Consider the following 16,492-nt stretch of genomic DNA (forward strand, 5'->3'; position numbering starts at 1 on the left):
CAGCTATGCCTCAGAGATCCCCTTGCTTCAGCCTCTAATCTGTTTGGATTTTTGCCAAGAGTTCATCTCAGCAAGACTTACCTGACCATCCTATTTAAAACTGCCACTTTCCTATCCACGCAGGTCTCCTCACCCCTTTCCCTGCTGCTCTCCTATCCCCTAATTTTTATTTTTAAAATAAAATATTTTATTTTTGGTTCATAGCACTTGTCATCACTGGACATACTATTACATATTTCCTAGAGAATTCGTTTAGTGTCTGTTTCTCTTCATTAGACTATAAATAAGTTCCATGAAGGGAGAGGATTTTATCTATTTTGTTCACTGTCATATCCCCGGGTTCCAGAGCAGTGCCTGGTACATAGTAAGGGCTTAAAAAATATTGTTGAAAGGATGAATGAATAAATGAACAGATAAACAGGAAACATACATTCTAAACATTTCTAAAGTACAAAATGAAAGAAGCTATCAAGAGCCACTTTGGTGGGATTCTCTGTCTGTGGCTCCCACAAGGCCTACTGCCTTCTGAAGGACCCCTTGAGAAAGAGTTTAATACATTTTGCCATCATCATCATCATCATCAATATAATGATGGTGAAGACGGTGGTAATGAGAAGATGCATTCCCTAAGCACGCAATGCTGCATGACTATGGCCCCCCGTGAACGAGCGTGGCGCTCTGCCCTGAGCTGCACCAAGTGCTGTCGGTAGAACGTGATTTTGTTTAATCCTCAGAGTTACCTGGGAGGCACTAAGCATTATTCCTGTCTATAGAGATGAGGAAACAGGCTTGGAAAAGGTAACTAACATCAAGATTGAAATCAAAATTTGAACCATTACTCTGCATTGTAGAATTTGTCGTCAGAAGTACAGAAATAACATCAGATATGTAAGGCTGAATTCAAGTACTGATTGAAATGGTGTCAATATAAAATATTTCCCTGGGAGAAAAATGAAGGGGGAAATTGGAGGGGGAGACGAACCATGAGAGACTATGGACTCTGAGAAACAAACTGAGGGTTCTAGAGGGGAGGGGGTGGGGAGAGTGGTTAGCCTGGTGATGGGTATTAAAGAGGGCACATTCTGCAAGGAGCACTGGGTGTTATACACAAACAATGAATCATGGAACACTACATCAAAAACTAATGATGTAATGTATGGTGATTAACATAACATAATAAAATAAAATTTAAAAAAATAATTTCCCCGGAGGATGTGAAGCAAAGGGCAAGAGGAATGGTGGGTGTTGGAGAAACAGCAAAGGAGTATCACCGATGCTGAAGTGAGTCAGTAGGGGTGGTGAACCACAGGCCGATTTGTCTGAGCAAAGCCAACTCTAGGATCAGAAGGAATTGGTGCTGGAGGACGTGTGACTTCCCCATTTCTGGAGTTAGCCTTCCGCCACTGCAGTGTGCCCCTGGGAGATGCCGAGGGCTCTGGGTGAGTCACGCAGGGAGTATCAGGCAGAGTAGGTTGAAGACTTCAGGATTAATGATTAACTTCTGAACCAGTTTGTGAATGGAAGTTAAATGCTACATGCCTGTCTTGAATAAATTCTCTCCACATGCTTGCTGTTGCATCTGATTTCTTTACAGTGCACTTTTATTACAGGTAACTCACTCACACTGAGTTAAAATGGCACAGTCTTTCAACAGAGCTGTATTGTACACTGTACTCAAGGAGGGTGAATGAGAGAGGAAAGGAAGTAAAGAGGTGCTGATGGGGAGGCCGGAGGCACAGAGCTGAGAGACCCTTATTTCCACCAGAGTCCACTATTTCCAGTAGTCACCTTTGTTTCCCTTTCACCTGTGGATACAGAAAAAGTCGCTTGTGCATGGAGGATGTTTACTGTAGGAGCACTGCCTGAGCAAAAGTATGTGTATAATGCATATAATGCAAAATAGGACATGACAAATACTTTTTTTTTTTAAGCCACCTCATTACATTATAAGGGATCTTCCTTTCCAAAATACTGGCTAAATAAATGAATTTACTCTGGGGTTCCAAGGAATGAAAATTTGAACACTGATTCTTTTTAGAGCCATCTATTTTTATCCCTCTTCTAAAAAGACCTCACTGTTCCTATTTCATTCTCTCAGTCTGGTCTTTCCATTTTCCTAAAAAGCAAGATGGACTATGGAATAACTTGTGAGGCAAGCAGAATTTATATGAACACACTTCCTTTAAATTATGACCACAATTATAATTTAATACTTCATCATTTCAAACGTTCTGCATTATAATTTAGCCTACTTCAAAGAGTTATTATCAGGGGGAAAAAATGGGATCATGAATGTTAGAGTGCTTACAAAATACAAGTGAAATCATTATAGTAATATTTTCATGGTTTAAATATTGAACAATTATGTATCATATAACTTACTCTAGTCATTGGTATAAGTGGAATCATAACTTAAAGCATTTTCCCCCGGCCATTACCATACTCTTTTTTAGTCTCAAAATTCTAATGTTTGTTTATTGTTATTTCTCAGATATAGTAGAAGGAAAAGGAGATGATGGAGAGTCGATTTATGGACCAACATTTGAAGGTATGTATCTTTAAATTCTGTCAGTCTATATCAGCTGATAATTCAAATCTAACAAGACTGGACAATTCACAACTCCAAATAAGATGGTGTTTGGGATAACACACTGAAAAGTGGGAGTTACAAATGGGATAGTGGGAAACACACCCCAGTCCAGTCCAGAACAGCTTTGTATACATATTTTTTCACTTGCCTAATTATATTATTCCTTTAGGCTAAATTTCTAGAATTAGTATTATAGGGTCAAAGGGAATTTATATATATATATATTTAAAGATTTTATTTATTTATTTGACAGAGAGAGAGACAGCAAGAGAGGGAACACAAGCAGGGAGAGTGGGAGAGGGAGAAGCAGGCTTCCTGCTGAGCAGGGAGCCTGATGCGGGGCTTGATCCCAGGAACCTGGGATCATGACCTGAGCCGAAAGCAGACGCTTAACGACTGAGCCACCCAGGTGCCCCGGGAATTTATATTTTTAAGGCTTGTAATTTGCCATGCTTGTACCCAGAATTTGGTACTTTGATAATCATCCCATTAAAACTGCTGTTGGAGATCCTGGGAAGATGAGGTCGTGGTGATGGCACAGTTTTTGAATCTTTTGAAATTCCAACATAAAAACAGACCGTATAAGTAGATAAAAAAAACTAAATACCCATGGATGACATTTACAACAAAACTAGGTGACAAGGTATCTAAATGAATTCTCAATTCAAACAGATGAGGACAAACTTCCTATAGCTATGAAATCTGCAAGGTGTCAGCATCTGTGTGGGAAAAAGCAGCACATCTGGTGGACTTGAGACTAGCAGAACCCCAAAATAGCCAACAGTGGGTGAGTGCAAGGGGGTCCCTGGTAAGGTCTGAGGCTGGAGCGGCCTAACCTGTCTGAACTCTTGAAACTGATCTGAAAGGGCGCTCTTCCAAGACAGGCCCACACAAGGAGGTGTTGCTGGGAATGGAATCAAAGTTATGCAGGATAGAAGGGCAACAGCGACAAAGAGGGAATGGGGACAGAGCCAGAAAGTCTCAGAAAGCAAGTTGCCATACTGTTGAACACTACGTGAAAACAGCACAAGGGGGAGCTTTGTGAAGTCAGAAAAGCGACCTTCCTTCTAAAGCCACACCTCCTTCTAAACACCTAGGAAACCTAATTTTACATAAAAACAGGCAATAAAAAGTTTCATGGTTATTAGAAGAAGTAAAAGAGAATAAGGAGCAGAGTAATATCACTACAGATCATGAAAGTACACTAGGAAAGACATGCTCACAAAACAGATCAAAACTACAAATTTCAGAGTGAGCCAGAAGACATTGAGAATATGATACAAGTCAGGAAAGAACTCGTAAGTCAGAATTAGAAAAACTTAGAGGTTACAGAACTAGGGAAGAATCAGCAGTAAAAGAACATTTCAGAAATAAACTAGAAGGAACATGGGTCAAATAAACACGACAGATATGTATGTCTTAAAAGAAGTAAAAGGTGGAAGGAGGGAATTTTTTAAAACCAAAAAGAAATGAAGAAAGATAAAAGGATTTACAAGAAAGTGACAAATAGCTAGAAAGAGAAGATCCAACATATGGATGGTAAGTTGTCCCTAAAGGATTAAATGAATGCTAGGGAATGGAGCAAATACTAAGAACTAATATTGAAAAAACCTCCTGCTTAGTTTAAAAAGGATTTGATGTTCTATTTTTGTTTTTCGTGGTGGTTACACAGCTACACACAACTGTCAAAATGCATCAAACTGAACATCTAAGATAAATGCATTTTATTGTATGTTTGTACCTCAAGTAAAAATATTGTATAAAAACTTGACATTACTTCTTGAAAGAGAACAATGCCACCTCATAATATTAAACCAGAACAACCAACACTAAGACATATTTTAGTAACATTTTGGACAGTTAAGAAAAAGTAAAAATTCTTTGGGCAGGTAGGCAAAAAGAGCAAGTGATTTGTAAGGGAAAGAAAAGTAAGTTATCATCATATTCTTTGACATTATATTATTATGTCACGAGAAAATGGAATGTAATACATTTAAGATGCTCAAGGAAAGGAATCATGAGCTAAGGATTTTATATTCAGCCAAACTGAATCTGAATTATAAAGGGCACACAGACTTTTCAATATGTAAAACTTCAGGGAATAATGTTGCCACAAGCCCTTCTTGATCCTGAGGAATCGATTGCAGAATGAGTTTCACACAAACAAATTATAAGAGAGACCCTGACATAAGGATTGGTGATGAGCAGTAATCACATAGTGACTTGTGAAACTAAACTTTAATGAGGAATAAAGGGTGAGAGTATGATATGTAATGACTGTATCTTTAGCCTACCTTTTTAAAACTGGAAAAAATGGGGAGAATGTATGCAAAAACTTTTAACTATTTTCAGTAATTATACTAGTGATGGTATTAACACTGTTATTTTGAGACTGTTGTATATGTAATGTGGAAAAAGTAAGTAATTATAGGATATCCTAAATTCATCGTTTCGTGTGTCCTTGAAAGAATCATGATTTTCAATGTGCAAAAAGGGAGATAAATATGCAATATGATAGAGGCTAATAAGTAAAATATTCTGTATTGGAAATATCAGTTTAAACTCACAAAGCATATCTACCTATATAGCTCTATCCACTGAATTGGTCTACAAGGACCAACCCAGTAGCTTTACACACTCCTAACATTTAGATTGGTGTTCTGAAGTGTCACTTCTCACTTAAAGAAACCAGAGCTCCCGGGAGAAATGGCAGGTTTCAGTTCCAGGACAGGAAATTACAAAATGAGCCTTGAACCTGCTGTTTAGTCATGCTATTATCAGATAGCAAGAAAGCTATTAAAGATTTACTAGGGTCATGTCAAAGGCCTTGGGAGACAACTTGAAGAGGCTCTCACTGGCCAAAGATTTGAACTTCAAAAAGAACAGTAATCGCAAATAACTGAAACCCAACAAGTATTTTAAATCCATGAGTTCATAATGACATCATATTATAAAATAAAGCCTAACAGCTTATCTTTGGGGGAATGATGGGAAACAAATTCATTATCTTAAAAATTGATAAATATAAGCAAAGAATCAAGCATTTATCTTGCCTTTCCTATATAAACTGTACTAAATTGTAGATAAAATTGCTACTTATAAAAGCATTCCAATAGATAGATGACAAGGAAATAAAAGAATTAGAATAGCACCATTTTGCTGCCCCAGTGAAATAATGGATCTATGCCTTCGCTGCATTGGTATCTGCCAACTTCACAAAAACAGGGACAACCAGACCTTATGAGCCTTCTGTGGAGAGAATACACCACCAAAGGGACAGAACATGAGTCTGATTAAGGCTCTGGACCCAGCTGCCAATCTGCAGGAAATACAACCAGTTGTGATGTCATATGGTCTTAAAGATCTCTGCACTATGCAAAATCATGCATTAAAAACTACAGGACTTACGGCAAAAGTGCAGTACAAAAAAACCCTTTCTCAGTGACACATTAAAATATAGAGTAACCTGATAAAAACAGTAACGGTTTAACATGTATTTTATGGTCAAGAAACACAGAAATACTATAATAAATTTGGCACTCTACCTTGAAAGCTCCCTGACGTTTGAGGAGGTGGCATGGGAAGAGTTGCAGCTTGTGAGTGAGTGTGAAGTGGTGGAAGGAGGGCTCTCTGAAATTGGAGGCAGGCTGTAACATCAGACGTGGGTGGATGTGGTGGATGTGGTGGATGTGGTGGATGTGGTGACCTGTGGCGGACGTCTGAGCTGTGTGTGTTCCTATGCAGCTCGGTTCAGCTGGGAGCCATTTTCTACATTTACCTGGTGTTTCTCCTAGACATTGCACATAAACACGGGCGAGCTTCATTATGCTCAGATGTTCCCAATATATCAATCAAGTTGAAACTAATTTGCCTTCTTAACACAAGTATTCTAGGCAAAAGGACAGGACAGAGAACACAGAAACATACTGAAATGCCCCATGCAGGTGCAATTAGCAAATTTTGGACTGGGAAAAATTCTAGAGGTTAAACAGCTCTGGTTTATTAACAGATAAGAGTAAGTAAAGGGATAGAGGCAGACCTTGAAGATTAAGAGAGACTTAAAAGTCATAACAAGTCTTTTAAAATGGTAAAGACTGGGGCACCTGGGTGGCTCAGTCGGTTAAGCATCTGCCTTCGGCTCGGGTCATGATCCCGGGGTCACGGGATCGAGCCACATCGGGCTCCTTGCTGAGCAGGGAATCTGCTTATCCCTCTCTCTCTCTCCCCCTCTGCCCCTCCCCCCTGCTCTCTCTCTCAAGTAAATAAAATCTTTTAAAAAAAGGGAAAAAAATAAAATGGTAAAGACTAAACTATACTACCTAGTAACTACTAATAGCTATGGACTAACTACTAACACTATTGACCTGAAGCCTTATCAAAAACATAAACAGTTGATTAACACATATTTTGTATGTTGTATGTATTATATACCATCTTCTTACAATGAAATAAGCTAAAGAAAATGTTAAGAAAATCATGAGGAAGAGAAAATACATTTACAGTTCTGTACCGCATTGAAAAACATCCCCATGTGAGTGGAGCCCTGCAGATCAGAGCTAGTGCTGTTCAAGGGCCAACCGTATAAGGAAACATTAACCATGAGAGCATTTAAAAGTCAGGGGAGTGGTTACTTTTGAACCAGACAAGGCACTTAAGCTGGACTGAATGGGGATGAAAAGGGTGTTTCCCTTATAATAACTAATAATAAATATAACTATACATTAGTTTTCTATGGCTTTTGTGTCTAAATTTTAATACAATGAAGAGGTTTTTTTTTTTTTTTTTTAAGTAATATTGAACCAAGGGGCGCCTGGGTGGCTCAGTTGGTTAAGCGACTGCCTTCGGCTCAGGTCATGATCCTGGAGTCCCTGGATCGAGTCCCGCATCGGGCTCCCTGCTCGGCAGGGAGTCTGCTTCTCCCTCTGACCCTCCCCCCTCTCATTTGCTGTCTCTCTCATTCTCTCTCTCTCAAATAAATAAATAAAATCTTTAAAAAAAAAAAAAAAAAAAGTAATATTGAACCAATACCAAAGTGAAGGGAAAAGGAAAAGCCAATTTCCTTCTAAGTGCATGTGGAGCCCGCTTTATCAAATGAAGCCGGGCGAGTGACCCCATTTATTTATTTATTCATTAATAAAACATTCAACTCTTAGTTAGGTGCCTACATGGTGCTAGGACCTTAGGAAACAAAGATGATATGACCAAGCTTCCAGCCTCAAAGATTTTAGGTTTGGTGCAGACAGATACTGAAACAGATTAGCTCCAGGCACAGTGCCAATGGCCGTTACAGAGGAAGCACTGAGCACTGTGGGAAAAGAACCACCAGCTGCCTGGGAGAGTTGGGGGCGGTGGCCCAGAGTAGCTTTTGAGTTGGGTCTTAAAATAAAACATTGCAGATGGGGAAGGGATGTTCCTGGATGCTTTCCTGACAGGCTTAATCCCTGATGAGAATCCACCCTATTGGTCCACCCCACGGCTGCTGTCAGATCACCCGGACTCCTGTTTGGAGGCACAGTCTCAGACAACTTGGCCCTTCTGTCCAGCAGGAGACACATCTCTTAGCTCCTCCCCTTGCCTGCCCCCTGCACAACCCTGTGCCTCTGCTGATGGTCCCTCACTCCTATCCTTACACTGTTACGGAGATTTAGTCTCCAGATGGAGGCGGCTGTCCTCTGGTACCAGGGGGAGGCCCAGTGTGTTTAGGGAAGCCTCCATTACTCAGGATGTCTGCAGGTGCAGAATTAGAAACTCAGTAACCCATCAAATGAAAAGGAGAGATGCCCCCAAGGAGAGATGAGTAACTGCTCAGAACAGCGATGCATGGGTTTCCCTCCCTCTTTCAGCCCCTAGGGGATATGCACACAGCGGCCAGCTCGTCCCTCCTCCTCCACATCTCTCTCTTTGAACCCTATTACCATAAGCGGCAGGATTGAAACCCGGGGCTTGCTAAAAACGACTACAACCACAAAACTCATTTTTATTAAGCTGAGCACAGTGAATTTAAAAGAATGTAATAAATTATTCAATTAGATGATTATTTTATAAATTGGTTAATCATTTTTTTAACTTGAAGAAAGTCTGTTTTGCATCACAACTTTTTAAACAGTCTTCCCAAATCCTATTCTGAATGTTAGAAACTATTAACCCTTTTTTTTCTCCTTGTATAATATCCCTAATCCTTCTCACTGGCCAAGGACTGGCAATTAGGTGGTTTGGGCTGACTAAAGAAAATGTCATTTATACAAAAAGCAAAAGAAAAATATTTTAAAATACTGTATTATCCTTGTTACGTTAAGTAGACCAGTTTGTTAATATTAGCTTGTGCCCTAATTCACAGACATAGCACTTAACATCCATTTGTCTAATTCTTAGATCTCCTTGCCTTTAAACGAAAGTGTTCGGGGTGCCTGGGTGGCTCAGTCGGTTAAGCGTCTGCCTTCAGCTCAGGTCACGATCCCGGGGTCCTGGGATCGAGCCCCACATCGGGCTCCCTGCTCGGCGGGAAGCCTGCTTCTCCCTCTGCCCCTCCTCCCTCTGCCCCTCACCCTGCTCGTGCTGGCTCGCTCTCTCAAATAAATAAAATCTTTTAAAAAAATAAATAAATGAAAGTGTTCATTAATAAAAGACACAGAGCCTGATGTACTGTCAGTACTGAATAACTGAAAATAGTATGGTCTGGGTAGCCATTTAAGGGCTATTTTTTAAAAAATTGTGAGACTTATATATGGAAAGTGCATATGCACAATTAAAACATAATTATAAAGCAAATCCCCGTATTACCATCCTTGTCAAGAAAGAAAAATTGCCAGCATGCTAGAAACACCCTATATATCCATCATCAGCAATACTCCACCTCCCTCAGAGGTAACCACTAGCCTGCCTTTTTTCCTTGCTTTCCTTAATAGTTTAACCACCCATGTGTGTATCCCTAAACAATACAGTTAAATTTTCACCGTTTTTGAATTTTAAGTAAGTGGAATTACACTGTAGGCATTCTTTGTGTGCCTTGCTTCTTTTGCTCATGCACTGCCTATGACATTCATTCATGTTCTCTATAGCTGGAGTCTTCTCATCACTAGTGTTCAATGTTATAAATACACCCTAAGTGTTTATCCCTGCAAGTGTTCATGAATACTGGCTATTCCTTCCTAATGTCACACACACAATCAACATGTTTACTTACAAATGCTTCATTAAAGCAACAATTAAAACATGCTAAGTAGCACACTTTCATGTACTTTTATATAATAATAAATAGTGAATAGCTGTTATCAAATATGATGGTAAAAATAGAACAGTTGGTTTACAAAACTGATACTGCAGGATTCGGGTCAGATTTTTACTTGGTATGATTGCCTTCAGCAAATTATACGGAAATGTCCTAAACTGTCTGATTATACTTTTTTAAAAAAATATTTTATTTATTTGAGAGAGAATGAGAGAGAGAGAGAGAGCATGAGAGTGGGGAGGGTCAGAGGGAGAAGCAGACTCCCCGCTGAGCAGGGAACACCAATGGGGACTCGATCCTGGGACTCGATCCTGGGACTCCAGGATCATGACCTGAGCTGAAGGCAGTTGCTTAACCAACTGAGCCACTCAGGCGCCCCTGTCTAATTATACTTTTACCAGAGAGAATGCATGGCAGTCTTCCCAGACTTGTGGTAGTTGCTTCCTTTGTAAGCATCAATGAGCTTTATTTTAAACAGATTCAGAAACCAATTTTCTTCAGCACATAAAGTCTGATTTCTATTTCAAATAGTTACATGTTACCCTTCATGTTGTATGTTACAAATGATGCCAGTTTTGACCACAGAGCAGTAACTCGATTCCATATCTTATGGTAAGTGGTAGAGGCAGGAATTCCTGAGTCACAGACAATGTAATGAGAGGGTCCTGAGATCTTACCACAGCTTTTAAACTTCCTTCCATGCCTCAGTTAACATGACCTAAAAATAAAATTATTACTAATTTTGCAGGTTTAGCCAGCACTCAAATTTTAAATTTTTCTATTTTTGCCCGGCAATAAAAAAGACGTTTTTTGTTCTTCCTACTTCAAAACATTTTTTTGTAGGTTGCTGAAATTTTTCCTTTCCATTCACAGCTGCTAAGAGAGTGAAAATAATCTAGAATAGTTAATTATCCCACTCAGACAAAGTGGGGGGGAGGAGGGTTGTTTGACTTATGGATCCGTTTTTTTCCCTGTCCTCAAAAAATTATGTGAGCACATTAAATTTACATTTTTTATATAACTGAAAAGTCTTAAGCTCTGCACTTAACCCTCAGAACACACTAGGCATTGTAAAAATATTTGTCAAATAAACAAATGTTGAATTAAACCTGGGATTTTCACTCTCCATCTTGTTACTTGTGAAAAAATATTTCTCTAAGGACAGAATTTTATTTTGAACTCCATTATGCTACTGGCTCTGATCTTTAAGTGGATAATACACTCCCGTGAGGCTGGGGGTCCACTCCATTCCCCGAGTGAGCTGTGGAGGAGGCACCAATGGCCCAGTCCTAGCTGCAGCTCATGCTGAGTTTGTATGGGAAGGTCACCACAACTTGTTTCATAGCAAAGGCCCCCACCAGTAACTGTGTAGGGGGGCGGGGGTTGGCTCCCCTCCCCTCAGTGGGATGCTTTCCAGGAATAATTCTACCCAAGGGCTTTACCTGGTGTGGCAGAGTCACCGAGTGACTCCCCTCTGCCCTGCCGTCGCTGCCAATCTTGAAGCGACAAGCCTCAGGTCCTTAAGTTCCACAGCAACATTCTGTTAAAACAATCGTTAACATAGTTACTTAATTTTCACACATTTTTTGAGGTAAACACACTTTAAATTTGTAAGTCAAGGGCTGCCTATACCTACATATTAACTTTAAAAGTTAAGCTTTTTTTTTTTTAATTAACATATAATGTATTATTTGTTTCAGGGCTACAGGTCTGTGATTCATCAGTCTTACACAATACACAGTGCTCACCACAGCACATACCTCCCCAGTGTCCAGTTAATTAAGTCTTAAAATTTCTCCCATAATCATAGAACTTTGGGTAAAAAAATGTTACAACCCTATAAATTTTCTTTCTTATTGCTTACAGAATTTAAGAAAAAATTTATCATATATCTGAGAACAATGACAAATACTGTTTTGTTAAAACTCTGAATCTTTACCTTGGGCAGATTTCTGTGCCATGTAATTTTCTGTAAAAGTAATGGATTATTTCTTAATTCCCTTGAAATGAATACGGAGCATCAATGTAATTATATAGGCTCATTTGTACAAAAGTGCTTTATTTGCATCTCACAAGATTTCAGAGGTTTTTACTCAGTTGCAATTTAAAAGCTAAAAGTAACTACTACGGATACGGCTTCATTGCTTAGTTGGTTTAGCTTTGAAACGTCGAATACTTAGCAACTGCAGCTTCAGGAAATCTTGACAGTTAATGCTCATACCTCTCAAATATTCCCAGAATTTTACAAGGTTATTGAATGAAAACTTTTAGTGAATTCCTCTTCCACCACTTCCTCTGTGTTTCTGAGTTTGGAGGTAAATCTTACTTTATGCTAGAAACGGCACTTCCTGAAAAGAGTGGCCTAATTCACCACCATACAATTCTCTTTACTTGCTAACCTTACACTAAAAAAAAAAATAAAAATAAAAAAAAAAATCACTTTCCACAAAATCTTGGCCAATCTATATAAGGTTTGAGGTCAAACTTTATTTAGAGACTACTAAAAATAAGCATGACTTCCTTTCTTTTCATCGCCAACATTTAAGGCCACATCTGTGCCAGCTACCGTGCCAGGAGGCCTCAGGAGCAAAGCTATGCGGAGACCGGCTGCACACAGCAGAGAAGAAAGGTCGGGTGAACAGCAGCACAGGTCACAGACACACAGAGGGCTGCCGCAGGCGCGGTGAGGGCCGGGGTCAGATCCAAAAGCCTTCCCGAAGAGGGTATTTTCAGTGATCACACTGGGAGTTTGAATGAAATACTACTGCCACACAGCACAAGAAAATGTGCTGGTCTTTATTCCTCAGCGACGTCCTTCCTTTTACATTACTAATTTTCTTAGCATACTTGGTTTTAGCTACAGTAATGATAAACTGAAGGTGGAGAAATGTTGAAAATAGTTCTAATGAAGACTTTCTAGCTTATCTTTTTTAACAGCCCAGTTGAGTGAAATATGAAACAGAATACAATTTGGAAATATTTCAATGACCTACTATGTATTGTCTTTTCTAGATGAAAACTTTTCTATTCCTCATAATAAAAGGGGAGTTCTTGGAATGGCCAACAAAGGCCGTCACAGCAACGGGTCACAATTCTACATCACACTACAACCAGCGCCCTATCTAGATAGAAAATATGTGGCTTTTGGGTATGTACATTGTAAGCTTATCTATATATATATGGTTTGGGGCACCTGGGTGGCTCAGTCGGTTAAGCACCTGACTCTTGATTTTGGCTCAGGTCGTGATCTCAGGGTTGTGGGATTGAGCCCCAAGTCAGGCTCCGCACTCACCATGGAGTCTGCCTGTCCCTCTCTCTCTGCTCCTCCCACTGCTCACGCCCTCTCTTTCTCTCCAAAATAAATAAATAAAATCTTTTTAAAAAATGTGGTCCACATAGTTTATGGGTAACTGAAGATGTAATTTAAAAGCAAAAATAATACAAATACAAACATTTAGAATAAATATTTCATAAGAAGCTTGCTGCCTATAAAAAACACAGAAACCATTAAGGTACAGCCATTATAATGTTCTGACTATCCATCCATCCATCCTTCTATCTTCAGCCTCAAGGATATTGTCATTCTTATTTACTATGAATAATACCATAGTGCTTAATCACATAGATATATTTAGATGCAGAAGTGAGCTGAAGCCATTTAAGTGCCTGTCCATGAACACTGTGAAGAGATATATGAAAACTATCCAAATTACAAGTAACTTTTTTAACTGAACAATTTAAAATATGGAAACACCTCAGGTAATAATGACTAGAATATTATTAGAAAGTTGCTTATAGGCATGTGGACCTAAAATGGATGATGGACATACTCTTTATCACTCCAGTGTTTATGTCTCTATTTGATTAGTGGAGTGAACATAAGTAGAAGCTTACTTGGTCTTCCCTGAAATGATGCAGAGTGTTAGAATTTTTCTGAATAAGTATTAGATTATTCCAGCTATTCCACAGGGATAATTACTGCCTCTTCATCCCATGAAGAAATTTCATAGCAGTTTTAATTTAAACCACAATTATCCCTTCAGTGTAATGCAAGTGATATTTCTAGACAAAAAGCAGAAAGTGTATTTTCATCCAAAAGACGATTTTATATTGATAGATGCATAACCTAAAATGATGTTATCTTCTATTTTCCCTAGTCCTAATAAACTGTATTCTGATTTTGAAAACGCATTCTTCAATTATTTTAAAATCCAAATAAAACTCGCAATTTCTTGGATCATTTAAATATCTTCCTGTCATCTTAACCACATGATTAGGTGATCCTTCCTATCTTTCCAAAAGGTTCCTTCTCAAACGCACTCATGACTACTTTAAAATGTTTTATGTCTCCTTTTTCACCATGTCCACCCCCAGATGCATATACCCTAAAGTCTAGAGTGGCATTCGGGGCCTTTACTTCTAACCCCACATCTATTTCAGCTTTCACTTCTGTTCGCCTCCTCACTCATTCATTCAACCAGCATTTTATTAGGCACCTACTATACACCAGTCATGGTGCTCAGTCCTGGGGAAAGAGTGAAGAGGCACAGTTTCTGCCCTTTAGGGAGTCTACAGTGTATTAGAAAACCAACAACTGTAAGTGAGACACAGGCTATGCCAGTTCTAGAAGAGCGCCCTGGGGATACAGGAGAGACGGGACACAGCACCCTCCAACTCCTCTAGTAAAAGCAAACACAGATCCCTAGAGGATGGCAGTGGAGTGGAGGATGTGGTCTCCTTTTGACGATCGTTATTTTCCATGTGATTCACCTTCCTCCAGGGGTATCTTGCTCACTCAATTTCTTTGTCACCACCACACTGGTTTTAGGGGGGGCACTGCACCTCTTTTATTGTTCTAGCCCAAGTATGATCTCAATCGATCCCTTAAATCTCCAAATCAGAGCTGAGTCTGGGCTGAAATATTTAAACAAGACCTTAAAGAACACTAGGGAGAAGCACCGTAATAGGCAAGTAGATACTCTGACAAAGTGTAACTCCTTCAGGGGTATCATCCTTCTCCACTGTAGGGCTGCCTCTGGTGTTAATGCTTTCTCTTCCTATCATCTCAGAGCGTCCCCAGGTTTATCTGAGCTTCTGGAATCCCAGACATGGTTAGCAAGGTCCAGAGACAGACCCTCCTTTTGAGCCCTAGTTTCTGGTACATGAACTTGTCCCTTCAGATGGATGACACTAGGAATGCCCTTCGGGGAGACTATCTTGCCCAATGGTTTCATAGGGAAAGAATGTCAAAACACAAGCCTGTAAGATCTCCATTCATACATGCATAGGTAGAAGGGGTATATGTTGGGGACAGTGGGGGGGGGGGTTTAATTTCATTATAGGGGATTCCCAAATGGGGGGGTGGTCATAGAAAGCTTCATGAGAAGGTGAGATGAGTATTGAAATTCAAGTAGAAGTTAGCCAGAGAAGACTGAAATCAAAATGAGTAAAATCAAATTTTAGGAAGAGTGAAGAGCCTTTGCAGAGGGGCCCTAAGGAATAAGGAGAGCCTCTTACCTATAATTCATTTGGTCTGGCTAGAACTTAGCACCCTAGGGGTGAATGGAGAGAGAGAGGAGGGTAGAGAGGAGGAGACGGTCAGGCCCAGGTCCCAAAGGGCTATGAGTGCAATGCTGCTAAGCAGGGACCCCCACCCAAAGGAGATGGGAAGCCATGGAGGAATTAATTGGGAGCAACACGACCAGGTTCTCATTTTGAAAAAATTCTTTTCAGCAGAAGTGGGGAATTGATTGGCAAAGGATGAAAATGAGACTGGCAAGTCCAGTTAGGAAGCGATGATAATACTACTAATAGTACCATAAACGCAGTCCCGGCCCAAGGCACTGGGGCTACAGAGAAGCGAGGGGCGAACAGAAAGACTCAAGAGATACTCAGAGGTTGGATTCAACAAGACTCTAGTGACTATTTCGATGGTGGTGGTGAGGTCATGGGAAGAGTATCAAGCAGTGGTATGTCACAGAATCTTCTGCAGTGATGCAAATGTACTACAATCTGTGCTGTCCCGTGTGACAGCTGCTAGCCCCATGTGGCTACTGAGCACTCAAAATCTGACTGGTACAACTGAGGAACTAAATTTACTAAGTTTTAAATTTAAATACCCACCTGTGGCCAGTGGCTACCATACTGGGTAGTGACGGTCTAGAGAAACTCCTAGGATCTTAAAACTGGTTGGATGGTTGATGCCGTTCACCAAGATAGAAAATAGCATATGGGAGAGAAGATCATGGATTTAGGATGGACAAGTTATGTTTCAGATTAGAATACCTACACGTGAGGCAGAAGGCAACGCTGGGATACCATAAGTAGGTACTCAAGGGGGCGTGAAGGCTGGAAATGGAGACTTGGAAACTCACCATGGCAGCTAGCTGAGCTGCGGCCAGACCAGAGTACCAACACTCCCAGGACAGCCTTTGGGCCTTCGCTTATCTTGTTCCTTTCAGCTAAAATCCCGTTCAAGGCTTAAGTCAGAAACCTCCTGATTACCAGAATCAAACTGCTTCTTTGTCCTCCTTGGCGCTCTGTAAAAACTTGCATCTTCTATTCTAACACCTGTCACAGTGGAGAGATGCACACAGTAGGTGCTCCTTCAGTATTTGTGAAACCAATCTGGAGACCAGGCTCTACATCCTCTTTGGTCAGAGGCGAATCTGTCC

The 16,492-nt window shown here is 40.1% G+C and overlaps 1 protein-coding gene and 1 long non-coding RNA gene across 2 annotated transcripts in view; one reads left to right on the plus strand and one right to left on the minus strand.

Moving 5' to 3' along the window:
• Positions 1-16,492, plus strand: part of PPIL6 (peptidylprolyl isomerase like 6) — a 32,813-nt gene that overhangs the window by 13,867 nt on the left and 2,454 nt on the right. Inside the window, exons 6-7 of the mRNA XM_032408095.1 lie at positions 2,492-2,548; positions 12,831-12,966. Coding sequence (XP_032263986.1) covers positions 2,492-2,548; positions 12,831-12,966 — 193 coding nt within the window. The remainder of the gene's footprint in view (positions 1-2,491; positions 2,549-12,830; positions 12,967-16,492) is intronic.
• LOC116634599 overlaps positions 1-16,492 on the minus strand; it is a 39,270-nt gene that overhangs the window by 13,835 nt on the left and 8,943 nt on the right. Inside the window, exon 2 of the long non-coding RNA XR_004300004.1 lies at positions 11,261-11,358. This is a non-coding gene — a long non-coding RNA (uncharacterized LOC116634599). The remainder of the gene's footprint in view (positions 1-11,260; positions 11,359-16,492) is intronic.

Source organism: Phoca vitulina, unplaced genomic scaffold, assembly GCF_004348235.1.
Source record: "Phoca vitulina isolate PV1807 unplaced genomic scaffold, GSC_HSeal_1.0 scaffold9, whole genome shotgun sequence".
NCBI classification, from domain to species: domain Eukaryota; kingdom Metazoa; phylum Chordata; class Mammalia; order Carnivora; family Phocidae; genus Phoca; species Phoca vitulina.